Source organism: Hordeum vulgare, chromosome 6H, assembly GCF_904849725.1.
Source record: "Hordeum vulgare subsp. vulgare chromosome 6H, MorexV3_pseudomolecules_assembly, whole genome shotgun sequence".
In the NCBI taxonomy this organism is placed as follows: Eukaryota; Viridiplantae; Streptophyta; class Magnoliopsida; order Poales; family Poaceae; genus Hordeum; species Hordeum vulgare.
In genome coordinates, this window is record NC_058523.1 from 290,537,087 (window position 1) to 290,558,248 (window position 21,162).

Genomic DNA, 21,162 nt, shown 5'->3' on the forward strand with positions numbered 1-21,162 from the left:
ACAATTCTTTCAGCCAGATTTAGCTTAATTTAAACTAATATTATGTCTGTGCGAGCTTATGCAGGATGCCCGCCTACATCCTGAGACTACCACAGGGGTTCGGTTGGGAGACAGTAAAGTGATCGGTAACTGACCGGGCCGTCTAACACCACTCCTGGAATAAAGCACCACTAGGTTTTCCCTGTATAAAAGAAAAGGAGATGCACCTACTAATCTCCTACCCCGTGAAACACAGCACGCATTTAAAAAAAACAAGCCCCATGCAAACAAAAAAGGTAGTCTGATTTAGGATTTTGACAAAACATTTCCTTTCCGAGTACAGCTGATCGGTGGCAATATACGAACAAAACATGGTCAGAATGAACACCCCGAATTTTCTATATCCGTATAATTAGAACCCCAGAAGAGTACTTATGAAACTTCCATCAAATTCAGAAGTTGAGTTCCGTTTTAAGCTTCACTAGATCTCGTTCTCGTATCATCAGCACCTTGGGTTTCATCTGCATCCACATCCTCGTCTGCATCTGTGGATTTTTCGGTAGTCATTGTGGCATGGCTGGTGTAATTGCTAGTTTCTGTCGCATTATCCTCAGTATGTTTATCCATCATCCCAGACAAAGCCAACTTCGGAGACCACTCAAGGACATCATCAATTATATTAGAAACCTTCTTTTGGTACCTGATGACAGAGAAAAATACAAGGTTACTCGACTCCCACAGAATATGCAACTGGATTTCATGCCCTCCATTACCAGAGGTTCGGTGCCTACCTGGCAGCGCAAGACACGTTATAATTCGCCGCAAGAACCGCATCTATACTGATAGTATTCTCTTTGACAGAAAAATATACACTTATGCGCATGTCCGTGTACCAAATCATAAAACTGGAAGGCTACAGTTATTTTCTTTGATAGAGCATCCAGTTATACCAATTTGCTGCATGTCACCTTAAGGTGGGACAGCGTCAGCCTTCTAATATACTCCATCCATCCAGAAATACATGTCGGAGGAATGGATGTATCTAGATGTATTTTAGTTCTAGATACATCCATTCTTATCCATTTTTGCTACAAGTAATTCCGGACAGAGCGGGTATAAATTGACGGAGGGAGTATAAATTCTAGTTAAACACAGTGACCCGATACAGTGCAAACAAACATGTGATTTCACTATTCTGGGAACAAACTGTGGACTGTCGAAATAACAGTTGCATAGGAGCTATCTTGAATAACTGCATATGTGCCAAGAAAATGGAAGGCAGGTGCCTGGAATATATTGCTGAATGCAGAGGCGGCGTGCTTGACAGAAGGCTTCATTGACCGAGCACTAAGGCATGAGATAGCAAAATGTACTCCCTCCGTTCCTAAATATAAGACCCTTTAGATATTGCACTATGAACTACATACGGATGTACATAGACATATTTTAGAATGTAGATTCACTCGTTTTGCTCCGTATGTAGTCTCCTAGTGTATAATCTCTAAAAGGTCTTATATTTTGAAACGGAGGGAGTATTATAGAAAAGAAATTACCTCGCTCTAGCTGCTTCATCTGGAGCGTGATGTCTAAGCAGCAATATCACCAATAAGGCAACAGTAGCATAGAAAAGTCTTGACGTCCACTTTGGTCGCTCTCCCTCATCCTTCTCAGGCCAAAACCGAACGAGTTCTCTAAATGTGGTCTCCTCTGCATTTATATTGGGGAAGAACCACACCCGTTTTCCAAGAAGAACCCATAATACGCCAAAGATGGCAGCTCTTACTGCAATTCCATCGAACATGTAAACAAATATCATCATTGCCAAATTAGAGCATCTAACAAAGTAACGCAAGTGGGCATGTGGGATAACCCCACCACATAAAATATTGTGGCAATAGAAGCAACATAAGCATACATCAACAACACTAGTAACAGCCGACTGGTAAATAGCATTGCACTAAGATGTATAAGTAAATATTTGCCTGAAACTGTGTCACTCAACAATTCTTAGTGCCTAATTTCCTATGTTCTCACTAAGGAATAAATGAAATGAAGATATTGTATGTGAAACAAAATATGTTCGAACTTTATCATGTACTCCCTCCGTACCGAACTATAAGATGTTTTACCTTTTTCCGAAATTGAATGTATCTAGACATGTTTTAGTGTGTATGTTTACTCATTTTAGTCCGTATGTAGCCCATATTGAAATTATCTAAAACATCTTATAATTCAGAACAGAGGGGGTAGAACAGAAAAGAAGAAACCCAATCCAAAAGAGAAAGGAACCCTAGGGCAGGCTAGGTAGAAGCCCTTTAAAACCGTGCCTGCCAGGTATAGGTTTGCAGCTCTAGGTCCATCATGCAAATAGATGTGCAGCGGTGCCTGCGACGGTACCACCAATCGACATACTTAAAGTTTCACAAGCAGCATGCAAAATCTAATGTTAGATACTCCAATAGCAACTTAATTATGCATCTGTGAAACTGATATACAACACGAAGAATGTGCATTTTTAATGCATAACTAGCAATACATGCAACTCAGACTGCTAGGGCTAACTGCCACTACAAAGCCAGAAGATTGCAAATGTGACAGAGATTCAGGGAGGGAATCTTACATAAAAGCAGGGATACGATAAACAGTAAGGCTCCAGCGCAAGAGTACAGTACCACAATCTTGCATTGGTATGGGTAAACTGGAAATAAGCAGACCGCCAATGCAAAGACAGGCCAAATAAATGAAAGAATCGTCTGCCACAAGGTCCGTCTTTTGAGAAACATCCAAGCATAAAAACCATCATTTTCAGTGAATACTTGTTCCTGCAAGTACAAATGAAGCTTTAGTTCAATAGGAACAAACCCAAACAAAAAATAATATCCTAAAAGCAACAGTCTGTAGTAGCCCTTTATTACACTGCAACAAGAAAGTAAAATGCATTTGCTACACATAAATGATCAATATAGGAAATCTGCTGGTTCAGACTTCTATTGTTTCACCTCATAGGTTGATAGTCATTATCTTTCTTACTACATGCATCTGCAACAGACAAAGCAATGAACCTCCTACTCATACAAAAAGATCACTTGACATCAACCAAAAAAAAAAATGAAATGCATTTGCTACACATAAACTGTTAAAAACAAGCAAGGTGCAGAAAACATAGGTTCAAAAGTCAGACAATGATGCAAATCTTCTGGTCATAAGACTGGTATTGTTTTGCCCTATGAAGCACCGATACAGGGACACAGATACAGAGATATGGATACAGGGACACAGGATACGGCAATTTATAGAAACAGCTACACAATAATAAAATAGCACCATGTAATGAAGACAACATAATAGTTTGTTTGAAGATGTGAGATACTGAGGAGATCACAATACTATTACGTATGGTGAGGCCACTAGCACAAGGATCAACGGATGCAGTGCATATAACAGCAATAGGCCAACACATACATCAGATGTTCAGAACAGAGGGGCAGAACGGAGACAGAGCACATAGCAGAAGAAGGTGAAGCTGGAGGGGAAGGTGGTGGCCCGAGGAAGGCAGTGCAGAAGTGCAGCAGGAGCCTCCCTCCCTCCCTCCATCTCTCTCTATATATATCAGGAGCCAGAGGTGGCACTGAAGCTGGAGGGGAAGGGGGTGGCCCGAGGAAGGCAGTGCAGGTGTGCAGCCTGGGCAGCAGGAGGTGGCGCAGAACAGAAGCAACAAGAAGAGCTGCCGTCCACACAGCTGCTCCGCTTATCCTTCCCAAGCACCCCTGTTTATGGCTGCTCCCTTGCTCACGACGTATCGGTGGCATACCAGCGGCTTATCCAGTATATTCTCTCTCTTTAATCAGGGGGATACTTGGGGGATTAGCGTATCCCCACATATCGGGCATATCCCCATATCGCTGGCGTTTTATATGCGAACACGGCAGATCTGGTTATATCGGTGCTTCGGTTTCACCTTTCATAGGCTTACACAACCGTTACCTCACATGAACACATGCATCAATTGGAACAGACAAGGTAATGATCCTCTAAATCATACAAATAAACTCACTTGACACCAACTAAATGATGATAAAAATGTGAATGTCTTACAACTATTGCTTTATTTAATAGCGCTTAAAACAACTTTAGGAACAATCACATACTGGGAACGTTAACTCCATAGGCTACATTACATACAGGAGACAGTAGTAGTAACCACTAATCAGAACAACTAGTGGTCATATCATAAAGAATTCTTCCTAAGCAGCACATAAACATACCTGATGTATCTCCAAATGAGCAGGCCAGGATGATAACTTTTTCTTTCCTGGTCTCACAGTTTTCCAAACTCGGTCACACCTTATTACAAGGTTTTTGATAAGCAAGGTGTTAACAATATCTTCAGCTTCCATATCTTTATCCGGCCCTAAAATTTCCCCAACTTCTGGATGATTCTTGATGAAACTAGTAAAATCTTTTCCACGAAAATACTCAACGCGAGTTTCTTGCATGACAGCCCATCTCGATTCCAGCTGCTTGTTATCCCGAACCTTCTCAGCAAACAATTGGTACACATCTTTCTTTGGAGCTGGCTCCTCCTATACAGCAAATTATTTCATCAATATTAACCATTAGGGAAGAAAATGTCTAAAATGTGTCACGAATCTTCCAGTCTTACATACTCCCTCCGTCCCATAATTCTTGTTGTTGTTTTATAGTTCAATCAAATTTGAACTAAAACAACGACAAGAATTATGGGACGGAGGGAATTTGAACTAAAACAACAACAAGAATTATGGGACGGAGGGAGTACAAAATAATATGGATGACCATACTATCAAACCTAGGTGATCCAGAAAGTATCTGTCTGCTCTCGGGTAATCAGGTGTAAGCAAATAATGGCAAACAAACGAGGATCCACTCATGGGGAGATCCGTAGGTAGAATATCACACACCGCAGTGAAGAAGTAAAGTGGAGGCCACAAGAGTGAACACGCCCGCCCCCAGCAGCTGGAACAAGGTATTTCAACGAAACGGCAACAACAAAGTCCCCCCAAAATCCCAATTTGTGAACGAGGAATAGAAATCTTGCATCCACGGAAGCAACTAGACAGACCGAGCGCTTCGCCGGATCTACTATATTTCTGTGAGAACGCTCAAAGCTGTCGAATTTGTAAGAGGGCGTCCTTATACCCTTCTTGCAATCATTTCCTTAGACCAAACCGAGCATTCGAACCGATATTATAGAATGAATCTAACGTGCCCCTCAAAACACGAACAAAAAAATGCGCATCAGAAGAGCACCTTAGGCAAATGTACGATGCAGAGAACAGACCTGGGAACAGGCACGGGAGGAACGGGAGGCGGGGGCCTTCTTCCCCTTTTCCTTCTCCGCCGCCTTGGCGGCCGTCGCCTTGGCTCCCTTCCCTGCCATCTCCGCCGCCCCGACGCGCTACGCTCGAGAGACGGCGAAACCCTAGCCCGTGACGGAACCAGGCCAAGGGACTGGGTGGAAATCCGGATCTCACGTCGGATGCGAGAAATTTCGCCTTTCGACGGTTTTCCTGCCCACCTCCCTTCTATTCCTGACGTGACGAGTTTTTTTTTCTTTTTCTCAGCACAGTACAGACGAGTTTTTTCCTTTTTGACAAACACCGTCAACGAGTAGAAGCTAGAAACTCTCTTGTTTGCCATTTCCGAGCATTTTGCACGAAAAAAAATAGGTATTCTTTCCGTTTTACTCCCTCCGTCTGAAAATAAATGACTTAAAAATAACTCCACTTTGTACTAAAGTTAATGAAAAATTAAGTCATTTTTCATTTAGTTATTTTGGGACGGAGAAAGTATAATATAGTGCATTCATGTTTTTTGATATTTAAATATAATCATTAATTTAACCAACATAAGGGACTTGGACGGAAGTAAGAACTTATACTATTGAATTCGTATTAAAAAAGTTTTTAATAGTTTAACTTTTATTTTCAATGTAATCGTCTATGTTGGTTAAATTTATGATTAAAGTTAATTTTTGAGGTGTGTGGACACACTATATTATGAAATGGATAGGGTACGAGAATGCGTAAAAAAAATATTCCATCCAATCCAATTTAATTAAGGCGGCGATCATTTTGCAACAAAATAAAAACTCCACGCCTGTAACAATCCAAGTGCATGTCCAAACCCCCCTTGTAATATTTCATGAGTGGACTTTTCATGTTATGCCTCATGGGTTTAAATAAATCAAGTTTGCTTCATGACTTTCATTTGCACCATAGCATCATGTCATCATGCCATGCATTTAACTTTTGCTCCTTGTTGCTTGTGTGATGTTGAAATGTGTGTTGGTGGTGTTGAGCTTGCAAGAGTGATGATCATGTGTAAAACTCATTTCCTAAATGCAAGTGTCAACCCCATCTCTCTTTAATTCAAAACTAGTGTTGTGATGTAACGTTGCTTTGCCCAACACCTTGCTAAAAATGTTGCAAATGTTGTAAATATTCTGTGCATAAATTAGAATCAAGTTTCAAGTGTGTCATGTTTTTTTGCTATTTATTAGACTTGCAAACAGTGCTAGATGGTAATATAAGTGCATGTATTTTTCTATCACTAAAAATTGTCCAATCAGTTTTATTAAATAGGGCATAATTTTGTGAGTGCAAAACATGTTAATAGGAAAGGGTTTTTTCCTCGGAGAGAAAGTCACCTAATTTTGCAAACAGTGCCTCTAATTTTGTGTTTGATTTTTTTGCCTTTTCAAGTTTTAAGTTAATAGGAAAGGGTTTTTCCCTCGGAGAGAAAGTCACTTGGACTGTCCTCCTCTCTCCTAGCGGACCAACAGCAGCTCCCGTAGCCAGCCAACGGCCGAGCGCAGCGCTAGCGGCCTAGCTTCGCAGTGTCGTCTCCCTCCTCCTGTACTGCGCCCATCCACAGAGCCACGTCGGCTACCTCCGGGGTTTGACGCCCGACCGACGTCCCTAGCCCCTATAAATCATGTCTTCGACCTAGCCCTAACCTCCCTCGCTCCATTCCCACCTTCTCCTTCCCTCGCCGCCGCTAGGTAAGTTAGCCTCGCACCCCACTGTCGTCATGTCCGCCATGCTCTGGCCGAGCTCGCGCTCGTGCTCGGGGTGACTTCTCTGCCCCACCTCCGCTCCTCTGGTGTTGTGGGAAGGGATTCCCCGGAGCGCCTCTTCTTCCTCGACGTCTAGCGCGACGCCAACGCCCCCGGAGCTCGCCTCTCCGTCGCCATCTTCTCCTCAACGTTTGGATCCGAGGCGCACCAGACTTCCGTCGGTCCCTACATCGTCTCTGTCTCGTCCCCAACCTCTTCTTCTTGTGCTAGGTACACGAGGTAGTCCCCTCCCGCTCTCCGTCGCTTCCCATCGCCTATAGATCTGTGTAGTAGCCACGAGGGTCATGCAAAGATCGCGCCTTTCGTGCTCCAGCCATGGTTGTAGTGTAGGAGTGTTCTGTTCTTGCTCTTTTGTTCATGCTTCCAGTGCCCCTTTGTAGTTAGCGCATGCACGCACCTCCCCCGCTGCAGCTCACACGCACACGCCCGCGCACGAGCACAACCGCCTGAGGCTCCTCCTTGCTCCACCGCGTTTGTCCCCGAGACGAGATCGAGCTCCTACTCGAGCATATGGTCGCGCATGATCGAGCGAGCAGCAGTCGTGCGACTTGGTAGGATCCCGCAACCCCCGTCGGGGCTCAGCTTGCCTCATCATCGCGACGTCGCTCGCCGGAGTCCCCCTCCAGTGTCGGCGTCCCTCTCAGATGCAGTTGACTTAGAAGGGGCGGAGCCCCTCTCCTAGCAAGACCCATCCCATCTAGCCTAGTGGTCGCACCCTCTCTCTCCTTCCGGGGAGACCCGGGTCAATCCCCGCGGGTGCCCTTTAAATCCCCCTTTTCTTTTCTCTATAGTTACCTCATGAGGCATTGATAGTGGGCCCCTGGCCAACATGTCACCCTTGGGGGGGGGGGGGGGGGGGGGGGGGGTCAGTGCTAGTGGGATCCCCTCTATTTTTATTTTTTGTGATTGTTTTGGTTGTTTATTGAATTAATTAGCAATACTCCATTTAGGGAATTATCCAAATTTGGATCTGTCTAGAAATGGAATATGCCAAATTTGGCATATGACTAGGTTATACCTAGTTATTTGATTTTTATTGTTTTGAATTGTGGTAGATTTTTCTAAAGTAACATAGGCTTGTGATATATGATTTTGGGGTGGAAAAATCCTAGGAATCCAATGGTGGCATTAGTTTTGTCATTTCAGCAAGTTTGTGAAAATGCCATTTTGTGCTAAGATGCCATTTTTTAATTTTATAACCCTTGCACCCTTTGTTAAACTTATGAACATGAAAGTTGTAGTGTTTTGAGAGTACTAAGTCCTGGTATTTTTCTTTGCCATGAAAACTTTGTGTATTTGTGGGTTTCTTGTTGTGAACATGCCATCCCAATAATGTTGTTTTGTGATATGTTGAAATATGACTAAGTCTGAAAACAGTTTCAAGTGGATGTGTTTCCATGATGATTGTCATGCATCTACAAGTTCTTTGTGCTCGTACTTCGGTGTAAATTAAAGAGCATGTTGCCCTCTGTAAAATGATGTCACTACTTTGTAAAATAGGTTTTGCGTCTTAGCTATTTGTCCTCTCAAACATGCCATGTTGATGTAAATTGTTGTGAATGCACCTTGTGAAATTTGAATAAGTATGAGGATCTACTTGTCACGCCCAAGATGCGACCCTATCCTCAATTTGGCACGAGGGCCTCGTCGGGGATAGAAGCGCATCTCGTCGTTTCGCAAGAATGGATATCGTTACAAGTACATGTACTGAAAAGAAGAGATATATATATATAGATTTGGCTTACACTCGCCACAAGCTACATCAGAGTCACAACAGTACAATACATAATCATCATGAAGAAGAGCAGGGTCCGACTACGGACGAAAACAAACGAGAAAAGAAGAACGACGTCCATCCTTGCTATCCCAGGCTGCCGGCCTGGAACCCACCCTAGATCGATGAAGAAGAAGAAGAAGAAGCAACTCCAAATGAACAATCAACGCGCTCGTGTCAAATAACCTTTACCTGTACCTACAACTGGTGTTGTAGTAATCTGGGAGCCATAGGGGACTCAGCAATCTCATTTCCAAAGGTATCAAGACTAGAAAAGCTTAATGGGTGAGGCATGGTTAAGTGGTGAGGTTGCAGCAGCGACTAAGCATATATGAGGTGGCTAACTTACGAGTACCAGAATAAAGAGGGGGAAGATCTACGCTTAACGGACGTGAACTACTGATGATCAAACGAATGACCCTGAACACCTACTTACGTTAGACATAACCCCACCGTGTCCTCGATCGGAGAAGGAACTCACGAAAGAGACAGTCACGGTTACACACTCAGTTGGCATATTTTAATTAAGTTAACTTCAAGTTATCTAGAACTAGTGTTAAACAAAGTTTCCACGTTGCCACATAACCGCGGGCATGGCTTTCCGAAAGATTTAACCCTTCAGGGGTGCTCCAACTAATCCGCGATCACGAAATTACCACAAGCCGCATAGAAATCCTCGATCACGAAACTCGCGGTCTCGTCGGACTCCTTAGTGGAAAACCTCAACTCTGAGATTACCCAAAGCATCACCGGAATCTCGATGCACAAGATATCTCGTCAAAGGTAAAACTAATCCAGCAAGGCCGCCCGGCGTGTCGATGATCCCGATAGGAGCCGCGTATCTCGTTCTCAGGACACGACGGATGAGCGATGGTTACCACGCCAGACGCCGAGTTGCCCCGGGTAGCGTTAGTAAGATGCTCTGTTTTGGACAGCACCATCAGCACTGGCCCTCCCTGTATTATGTAGAAGTACTCCTCGGGTTCATGACGCCCTATGATTTCAGTATTAACAAAATTATTATGTTGGGCAAATGTAGTACCAATGCTGGGCCTTGTGTCACGCCCAAGATGCGACCCTATCCTCAATCTGGCACGGGGCCTCGTCAGGGATAGAAGCGCATCTCGTCGTGTCGCAAGAATGGATATCGTTACAAGTACATGTACTGAAAAGGAGAGGTATATAAAGAGAGTTGGCTTACACTCGCCACAAGCTACATCAGAGTCACCTCAGTACATTACATAACATCAAGAGTAAGAGCAGGGTCCCTCTACGGACAAAAATAAACGACAAAAGAAGAACGACGTCCATCCTTGCTATCCCAGGCTGCCGGCCTGGAACCCAATCCTAGATCGAAGAAGAAGAAGAAGAAGAGGCAACTCCAAATGAACAATCAACGCGCTCGCGTCATGTAACCTTTACCTGTACCTGCAACTGGTGTTGTAGTAATCTGTGAGCTACAGGGGGCTCAGCAATCTCATTTCCAAAGGTATCAAGACTAGCAAAGCTTAATGGGAGAGGTATGGTTAAGTGGTGAGGTTGCAGCAGCGGCTAAGCATATATTTGGTGGCTAACTTACGAGTACCAGGAATAAGAGGGGGAAGATCTACGCATAACGGACGTGAACTACAGATGATCAAAAGAATGATCCTGAACACCTACCTACGTCAGACATAACCCCACCGTGTCCTCGATCGGAGAAGGAACTCGCGAAAGAGACAGTCACGGTTACGCACACAGTTGGCCAATTTTAATTAAGTTAACTTCAAGTTATCTAGAACCAGTGTTAAACAAAGCTTCCACGTTGCCACATAACCGCGGGCACGGCTTTCCGAAAGATTTAACCCTGCAGGGGTGCTCCAACTAGTCCATCACAAATTACCACAAGCCGCATAGAAATCCTCAATCACGAAGCTCGCGATATCGTCGGATTCCCTAGTGGAAAACCTCAACTCTGAGATTACCCAAAGCATCACCGGAATCCCGATGCACAAGATATCTCGTCAAAGGTAAAACTAATCCAGCAAGGCCGCCCGACGTGTCGACGATCCCGATAGGAGTCGCGTACCTCGTTCTCAGGACACGGCGGATGAGCTAGACGTCGGGATCGCTAAACCTCCGGGTGACCAGAGGGGCGCCGGACATCGCTCAGGTGGGACCAACACTCATGAGGAGCACTGGCCCGGGGGTTGATTAAATTATCCTCGGGGTCCGGAAAGTCCCTATGCATTTTTTTATTAGGTGATTAGGCAAATGTAGTACCAATGTTGGGCCTTGCCAGACCGGCTTTAATCTAAAACGAATTATCAAGGGGGTCCCCATAACAACCCCGATCGTGTTAGGAGCGCTCGTTTATGGAACATAACACCGGTAGCCGGTAACTAAAGGGGGCAAAGATGGAACAAAACACCAGGCTAGAAAGGCCGAGCCTTCCACCTTTTACCAAGTATATAGGTGCATTAAATTAAGTAGCCTTAAATATGGTGATATAACAAGGAACTCATGCTTTCACATGAAAGCAACTGCACCTGCAACTAGCAACGCTATCAACAGGGTTAAGCAAGCAGTAACCTAGCCAATCAGTGGTTTGCTAGGTTGAACAGGTTGAAGGTTTCATGGTATTGTAGAGAGGCTGATATTTAACACGTGGTAGGCAACGAGACGAAAACGATAGCAACGGTAAGACTAGCATGGCAATGATAGTAATGGTATCTGGGGAAATGATCATCTTGCCTGAGATCCCGCTTGGAAGAAGAATGCCTCCGTGAAGCAGACGAACCGACGTAGTCGATCGGGTCCTCACATCCGACACGCTTGCGGAACTCTATCGAGACGAAGCAAACCGGAAACACGCATCAACACACGATATACACCACACGATGCACGACACATATGATGCATGAGCTACTGACTACATGCAAGTCACGGCATGACATTTCACACAATCAACACTACACTTTAAGTGAAGTTCAATATGCACGAGTTGCATATTGACGAAACTCCACGTTAATTATTTAGTTCACTCCCGGTTATCTACACGGCAATATTAATGTTGTCAAGCATGAAAGAGGTGAAGCGGAAATTAGACTACCTATCTATGCATTTTAAATGAGGTCGGAAATGTCATATAGCACCTCCGAAACGACCTCACATGTTAATTTACAATTCTGTCCAGATCTGAATTAACACCTTAATTAGTTGTTAAACAGCAAAACAAATAGGTTCATGTGATCCTACGCGTCAAGGCAAGCAACCTACACGTAAAGAACATCTCCAACGGAGCTACGGTTCAAAAGATACAAGCACCGCAAGATATGATGGCATGAATGCAAAATGTGTGCAACGGCGGCTACGAGCACATCAACACAAACAACCAGCAAGAGGAAATGAATCTACACAAGATTCTAAGCAAGTCTCATGTAGGACACGATCAAAACGGGGCTACGATTCGAAAACTACGAGCAAAACGAGAAAACACTACAAATTGCCCAAAACAGCTACATAGCAACTTCTACGCCTCACAACTCCGGCTACACAACTCCGATGAGCTCAAGCAAGGCATGGCGTGAAAGAGGGAAAGACGCACTACTACAAACAACTAACAACTACTAGCATGACAGCAAGGAGCACTAGGAAAAGAAGACACAAAATGGCACCTCACGCACTATTTCAGACTTAGTGAAAATATCACCTCCTGAAAGTGCAGTTTTCAGCCTGAAGGCATATTGACAGCAGCAAAACCTATAGCTACAGGACTCAAAATGGCATGAAACTTAACAACATGCTAGAGAAACATAAGGGGAACAACTAACTCCATTGGGCCAACCTCAAAAGAGCTACAGATCACAAGATACAAGCAAGACAAGACAGCAACAAAATAATAACAGATTCCAGACTTAGAAATATTTCAGCTCCTCTGAAACAGCACTATTCAAGCAACTTGAGGACAGTCAAACAACACCTAAACATGCATTTATATTGCAACTAAAAATGCCAGGGACTAAACAAAACATCTAAGATCAACTCTCTAGTTGACAACTCCGTCAAACGACGCACGGATTAAATCCTACGAATTAATCAAAAGGGCAACATAGCAAAATATCTTGCGAACTAACTTCCTCAAAAGCCAAAACTAATTGCACCGAAAAATCCATGGGATTTTTCTACCCCGGAAACATATATAATGAGTGGGGTTTGCAACACAAAATAACGCCACACAATAATGCGAGAAAATACCTCTAAACGGGAAAATAAACTACCGACAAAACCCTACACGGAAAAATATGAGTGACCGCTCTAAAATACGTAGAAATATGGTCCCTAAAACATGGACATTAAACCTATGGCATACGGGCAAAACAAACACGCGAGGAAAATAAATGCGGGCACCTACTTATGAAGACAGCACGTAAAACGAGGCATTAGGCACTCTAAACAGCGTTAAATAAATATGCATGTTGGATAATCGCGTTCTACTCGCGAAGCTACCCCAAAACGATATATAACACGCTGCGATCCGACTAACGAAACTAAAGATACGGGCGTTTAAAATAATTAGCTAAACCTAAAAATAACTAAACCGAAAAGAAAGAAAAAAATAAAACTAAAAGTCTATCGGGCCGAATCTGAGGCGCAATCTAACTAAACATCGCACTGGGCGGAGGGATAGGCTTGCTGGCTCACCTGCGTGGCCACTTGGGCCGATGGAACTCGCGAGCTGGGCCGGCCGCGGGGCCCACTGGCGGGCACTGGAGATCGGAGCGGCCTCGGGAGGCACTGGGCCGAGGCCGGCCTGGAGGGGGCGCTGCGGCCCACAGCAGGAGGCGGCCCAGGCGCGCATCGGGCGGGCGAGGCGGTTGCCTCCCGCACGCGCACAGGCAGCCGGCGGCTCGTCGCCGGCCACGGCGGCTCGTCGGCCCGGCACAGGGGCGCAGGCGGCGGGGAGACCGCGGGATCCTCCGGATCCGGTCGAGGCGAGACGGATCCCGGCGGCGGCGGCGCAAGGCGGCGGCCCTGAGGACGACGGGGAAGGCGCGGGGTGACCGGAGAGGCGAGCACCACCGGCAGGGAGAGGCGACGACGAGGTGCAAGGCGGCGGCGGCGGGGCTCGCGTGGCGGCCGTCGGAGGGAGGTGGCGGCGAGAGGACCAGGCGGCGGCGAAGGTGGCTGGAGGCGCGGGGCACCTCGGGCGCCGAAGGCGGCTCGGGAGGCGGCGGCGGCGATTCGGGCCTGGCGGGCCCCGGATGGGCTTCGCGGGCCCGGCGGCGCGGCAGGGGAGAGAGAGGTGGGGCGGCGGCTAGGGTTTGCGCGGAAAACGAGGAAGAGAGAGAGAGAGGTTGTCCGAAAATTAAGGAGGAGGGGGGGTATTTATAAAGAAAAGGGGCCTCGGTTAACCGGAATCGCGATCCGGATCCAACCGCGGGGTCGGATTCGGACGATTCCGAACGCGGGGCGTGCTACGTGGCCGTGTTGTGTAGGCATCCGGAGACGAGAGGGAGAGCGGGCGACGCGGCACGAATTTAAAAACACCGACAGACGTCCGACGAATAACCGAAAACGGTGCCGCTACGGGCGACCGTTCGGGTACCAGACGGTCTCCGATCGCGACGAAATTCGACAGGCGGCCTAGCTATAACTAATCACGACCGCGTGCCAAGTTTCACCTCGATCAGAAAGAGTTTTAAACGCACATTAAAAACAGGGTTTCGATGGTGCCGCGGGCGCGTGCGTGTGCGGTCGAGCTCAGAACGGACGACGACGAGAACCGGCAACTACTAACGAATGCAAGTTTGAAAACGGGCGGCAACGGAGATGCCGATGCGATGCAGATGATGCGCATGATGCGATGATGACACGACAACTGAAAATACGCACACGACGAAAACGGAAAGAAAAGGGGAAGCTTCTGGAACGTCGGTCTCGGGATGTCACAACACTCCTACACTACAAGAGGATCTCGCCCCGAGATCCAGGAATGAAAGGGGAAGTGAATGAGAAAGAACAAGAGGTAAAATTTAGTCGCTTCTTTGACAAACGAGTGAAACCAACGATCCTTGAAGGTTGCAAAGAGATGAGGACTGATATGAGAGACGAGCAAGAATTCACGGAAAATTTCGGCAGCACTTCGGTAGGAAAATGGGACAAAAAAATTCGATAAGAAGAGAGAATTAGACAATATTCACAACAAACAAGTAAATAGAGCAAGGGAACACCATGATCTTGATAGAACAACAAGATTGACCCAAAAGAGCAACAACACAATGCCTCCGGAACAAGAGAATAGAAACTAGCTCATACGGAAGAAGAGAATGAAGAGAGAATGACAACTACTAACTCCAATGAACTTGACAAGCATCCTTGCAAGAAGAATTGGACGAAGTTGTTGGGAAAAACAACAATGAAATGAACAATATAGTAGTGGGCTTATGAAATCATCTCAACAAATATGAGGTGACAACCAACCACTACAAGAACCAGGGATAGATTGGGAACAACAAGATAAGAACAACTCTAACACGAAGCGGATACATTGAGAACTGGGATTAAAGACAAGCACCATGATAGCACAATCCCTAGGAAAAGCTTTAGGTGAGCTCCACACCAAAATAGCCCAATGAAGAAATCATGGGTTGAAATATCTCATGATCATAGAATTGGTGGGTTTAATTATCTCATTCTTGAAAGGAAATCTCTTCGAGGCTCCTACACTAACAAGAAGGCTATAATACCACCTCAAAGGATAAAGGAAGAACAAATGCACTTGAAAATGCAAGAGAACGGATACTTGAGGTTCTCCACCAAGAATCTTGAATAACACATGAGAATGAATTGAAACCTTGATGAAGCACCATGAAGGACCTCCGTATACACAAGAATGATGCAAAGATATCAAGGTAGAAATGAACAAGATTATGAGCTTGCCAAGATATAGATGAAACCTCCCAAAGAGATACTTCATAGAACTTGGATCTCCGGAAAAGAAAAGATAAGAACACTTGAGAAAAGAATTGATATCATGAGCCACTCCGGAAGAAGAAATCAAAATACTACGAACAAGAATAAGAATTATGTTATGCTTGTCCTTCATCAAGTTAAATTGAAGATAAGCAACGGATTGGCATACAACTTATTCTTCTTGAAAAGATTGAGGAGAGACATGAGCACAAACCAGAAGAAGTCTTGAAGGAGACACCGGTGAGAATTGAAATGAATGAGGCAACCATGAATGACTCGAGATACATGAGAATGATGAGATCATGATCCACCTAACAGAAAACTTGAATAAGGCACCGGAATAACCGAGAGATGAACGAAGAGGCAACAATTGAGAAGATTTGAGGATGAAAGCTGAAAGCTGAGAACGAAGAATCTTCTGAAATGATGGCCTTCGGAGGAACGAAAAATAAAACAACTCAGAGAAGCACCGGATAGCAAGAAACAGATTCTCATGAATGGAAACAATTGAAAGGATAACACAAGCTGAGATGACAAACTTCCCAAGAATGGAACAAGACTGAGAGAAACACTCCTTCGAATTTGCACGCTGAGAACGATGACGAGAACAACACCACCAAAATAACTAAGATACTCCGGAATAAAGAAGGATGAAAGGTTGAGCCCAAATATGAGAATTAATTCAAATAGGTCTTGACGAAGGAATATGACTGATGAAAAGAATTAAGGATCTCCGAAAAAGATTAAAGAGCCAGGTAAGATCCTGGGAAGAACCTGTGGGTTATGGGCCCACTCAAGAAAAAACACCGTTGAAACAATTGCTAAAACGAGAGATATTGCACCGGAATAAGAATACTAGATGAGGTTAGCACCCCGAAATAATTAAAAGAATTGAAAACACGAAACTCAGAGATATCTTCAGCACTCCGGAAGAAAAGAGAGGAATGAATAACCAAGATAGCCTGAAAGAATCTCCAACATGAAAAATAATTACAAGGATAATTAGGATATGATGAACACGGACAACTGAATTAACTTCACCGGAAAGATAACAAGATTGAACAAAGATGAACACGAAGCTCCTGAGAATCTTCACAACGAATCACCGGGTAGGAGAGAAAAGAACAGACAGCGAAAGCACAATGAAATGAATGCACCTGGATGAAACCCAATCGCCGAAGAAAAAGGGCGGGAGGGTGGGGAAAAACAAAGACACTTGGTCTAGACGAGATGAACTCCGGAGTAAACGAGAGAAAGAACTTGCAAATTGGAGAGGGTTGAATCCACTTAAGAGAAGCACACCGGTTGAATGGAATTGATACGATGACTCCGGTTTAAAAGGAATTGCCATGACAATCGATAAAGCAAAAGAATTAATACTCTCATAAAAATATGAGAACACCTCTTAGAAAAGATCTGAAATCACCACTTGACATCGAAGCAACTAAATTACCATATCCAACAAAACAAAGGATGAGGCTAATGAAACAAGCCAGAACAAACTCATGAGAAAGATTTCCGTTCGATATTTTCGTGGACAGGATCGCACGGGCACGATTTACAGAAGCCATCAAGTGCAAGGAAGTGCACCTGACATACGAAGCGTCCCCGAGTCGTAGCAAGCTACAAGGACTCTTTAAGACACAACGTGTACTGCTGTAGTCGACCGTGAACAAACGAATCCACTAGATGTCGAACCCCAACCTAACATCATGCATTTGTTGGAAGATTTTCCTATAAGCAACTACTTGAATTCCCACCTATGAATTCCCGAAATATCTGGTCATGCAATCTGGTACACGGATACAAGGAGTAATATCACACAACTCCTATACTAAACCGTCACCTGTATCACATCCGTCAACACACGACCAGAATCTCGGACCTTCATCTACAACAGACCCTCGTGATCACAACGATACAAAGCATGGCAGTACTCCCGAACAATCTGCACCAGTACTGGGGACATCGGGGTTATCTCGCCACTACTGGTATTGAAGCAATTACGAACATCCTTCGTTCTGAGATATTAAGAAATCTGAATGATAACGATGTGCTCAAGAATCCCCTGGAGCTCAACTCCCCGGAAGAAGATCAAGTCAGACAGGAGGCACCAAGACAGAACTCCGTCACATCGGCATCATATAGATCCCAAGAATATCCGCGTGATCCTAAAAATATTTTGAGTGGGAAGAGGAGTAGAGTAATTATTACGTCAAGATTCCTCGCCAGAGCATAGAAGAGGAGAAAAAAGAAACCTACTCTCCGATATATAACTAAGACTCAAATAGTTTTTTACTAGACTCGACTCGGCCAAGTTCGATCAATCAAGGGGGCTCCTAGGTCGGTACGGCTCTGATACCAACTTGTCACGCCCAAGATGCGACCCTATCCTCAATCTGGCACGGGGCCTCGTCAGGGATAGAAGCGCATCTCGTCGTGTCGCAAGAATGGATATCGTTACAAGTACATGTACTGAAAAGGAGAGGTATATAAAGAGAGTTGGCTTACACTCACCACAAGCTACATCAGAGTCACCTCAGTACATTACATAACATCAAGAGTAAGAGCAGGGTCCCTCTACGGACGAAAATAAACGACAAAAGAAGAACGACGTCCATCCTTGCTATCCCAGGCTGCCGGCCTGGAACCCAATCCTAGATCGAAGAAGAAGAAGAAGAAGAGGCAACTCCAAATGAACAATCAACGCGCTCGCGTCATGTAACCTTTACCTGTACCTGCAACTGGTGTTGTAGTAATCTGTGAGCCACAGGGGGCTCAGCAATCTCATTTCCAAAGGTATCAAGACTAGCAAAGCTTAATGGGAGAGGTATGGTTAAGTGGTGAGGTTGCAGCAGCGGCTAAGCATATATTTGGTGGCTAACTTACGAGTACCAGGAATAAGAGGGGGAAGATCTACGCATAACGGACGTGAACTACAGATGATCAAAAGAATGATCCTGAACACCTACCTACGTCAGACATAACCCCACCGTGTCCTCGATCGGAGAAGGAACTCGCGAAAGAGACAGTCACGGTTACGCACACAGTTGGCCAATTTTAATTAAGTTAACTTCAAGTTATCTAGAACCAGTGTTAAACAAAGCTTCCACGTTGCCACATAACCGCGGGCACGGCTTTCCGAAAGATTTAACCCTGCAGGGGTGCTCCAACTAGTCCATCACAAATTACCACAAGCCGCATAGAAATCCTCAATCACGAAGCTCGCGATATCGTCGGATTCCCTAGTGGAAAACCTCAACTCTGAGATTACCCAAAGCATCACCGGAATCCCGATGCACAAGATATCTCGTCAAAGGTAAAACTAATCCAGCAAGGCCGCCCGACGTGTCGACGATCCCGATAGGAGTCGCGTACCTCGTTCTCAGGACACGGCGGATGAGCTAGACGTCGGGATCGCTAAACCTCCGGGTGACCAGAGGGGCGCCGGACATCGCTCAGGTGGGACCAACACTCATGAGGAGCACTGGCCCGGGGGTTGATTAAATTATCCTCGGGGTCCGGAAAGTCCCTATGCATTTTTTTATTAGGTGATTAGGCAAATGTAGTACCAATGTTGGGCCTTGCCAGACCGGCTTTAATCTAAAACGAATTATCAAGGGGGTCCCCATAACAACCCCGATCGTGTTAGGAGCGCTCGTTTATGGAACATAACACCGGTAGCCGGTAACTAAAGGGGGCAAAGATGGAACAAAACACCAGGCTAGAAAGGCCGAGCCTTCCACCTTTTACCAAGTATATAGGTGCATTAAATTAAGTAGCCTTAAATATGGTGATATAACAAGGAACTCATGCTTTCACATGAAAGCAACTGCACCTGCAACTAGCAACGCTATCAACAGGGTTAAGCAAGCAGTAACCTAGCCAATCAGTGGTTTGCTAGGTTGAACAGGTTGAAGGTTTCATGGTATTGTAGAGAGGCTGATATTTAACACGTGGTAGGCAACGAGACGAAAACGATAGCAACGGTAAGACTAGCATGGCAATGATAGTAATGGTATCTGGGGAAATGATCATCTTGCCTGAGATCCCGCTTGGAAGAAGAATGCCTCCGTGAAGCAGACGAACCGACGTAGTCGAACGGGTCCTCACATCCGACACGCTTGCGGAACTCTATCGAGACGAAGCAAACCGGAAACACGCATCAACACACGATATACACCACACGATGCACGACACATATGATGCATGAGCTACTGACTACATGCAAGTCACGGCATGACATTTCACACAATCAACACTACACTTTAAGTGAAGTTCAATATGCACGAGTTGCATATTGACGAAACTCCACGTTAATTATTTAGTTCACTCCCGGTTATCTACACGGCAATATTAATGTTGTCAAGCATGCAAGAGGTGAAGCGGAAATTAAACTACCTATCTAGGCATTTTAAATGAGGTCGGAAATGTCATATAGCACCTCCGAAACGACCTCACATGTTAATTTACAATTCTGTCCAGATCTGAATTAACACCTTAATTAGTTGTTAAACAGCAAAACAAATAGGTTCATGTGATCCTACGCGTCAAGGCAAGCAACCTACACGTAAAGAACATCTCCAACGGAGCTACAGTTCAAAAGATACAAGCACCGCAAGATATGATGGCATGAATGCAAAATGTGTGCAACGGCGGCTACGAGCACATCAACACAAACAACCAGCAAGAGGAAATGAATCTACACAAGATTCTAAGCAAGTCTCATGTAGGACACGATCAAAATGGGGCTACGATTCGAAAACTACGAGCAAAACGAGAAAACACTACAAACTGCCCAAAACAGCTACATAGCAACTTCTACGCCTCACAACTCCGGCTACACAACTCCGATGAGCTCAAGCAAGGCATGGCGTGAAAGAGGGCAAGACGCACTACTACAAACAACTAACAACTACTAGCATGACAGCAAGGAGCACTAGGAAAAGAAGACACAAAATGGCACCTCACGCACTATTTCAGACTTAGTGAAAATATCACCTCCTGAAAGTGCAGTTTTCAGCCTGAAGGCATATTGACAGCAGCAAAACCTATAGCTACAGGACTCCAAATGGCATGAAACTTAACAACATGCTAGAGAAACATAAGGGGAACAACTAACTCCATTGGGCCAACCTCAAAAGAGCTACAGATCACAAGATACAAGCAAGACAAGACAGCAACAAAATAATAACAGATTCCAGACTTAGAAATATTTCAGCTCCTCTGAAACAGCACTATTCAAGCAACTTGAGGGCAGTCAAACAACACCTAAACATGCATTTCTATTGCAACTAAAAATGCCAGGGACTAAACAAAACATCTAAGATCAACTCTC

The 21,162-nt window shown here is 44.9% G+C and overlaps 1 protein-coding gene across 1 annotated transcript; it reads right to left on the reverse strand.

The window, feature by feature from the left end:
* Window positions 1-261: 261 nt before the first annotated feature.
* On the reverse strand, window positions 262-5,512 carry LOC123401665. Its single transcript, XM_045095509.1, has 5 exons — window positions 5,300-5,512; window positions 4,245-4,562; window positions 2,600-2,801; window positions 1,533-1,761; window positions 262-679 (listed from the first exon to the last, which is right to left on the reverse strand). Exons 1-5 carry the CDS (start codon window positions 5,396-5,398, stop codon window positions 451-453), a joined length of 1,077 nt encoding a protein of 358 aa, XP_044951444.1. The 5' UTR covers window positions 5,399-5,512; the 3' UTR covers window positions 262-450.
* Window positions 5,513-21,162: the final 15,650 nt, after the last annotated feature.

Bases quoted from the DNA above. Each gene is read 5' to 3' on its own strand.
- LOC123401665 (XM_045095509.1), bottom strand. From the start codon at position 5,398: ATGGCAGGGAAGGGAGCCAAGGCGACGGCCGCCAAGGCGGCGGAGAAG. The intron at 4,563-5,299 runs GTCTGTTCTCTG...TTTGCTGTATAG, and splicing joins CCTCCCGTGCCTGTTCCCAG to GAGGAGCCAGCTCCAAAGAA. The intron at 2,802-4,244 runs GTATGTTTATGT...TTGTACTTGCAG, and splicing joins CTCATTTGGAGATACATCAG to GAACAAGTATTCACTGAAAA.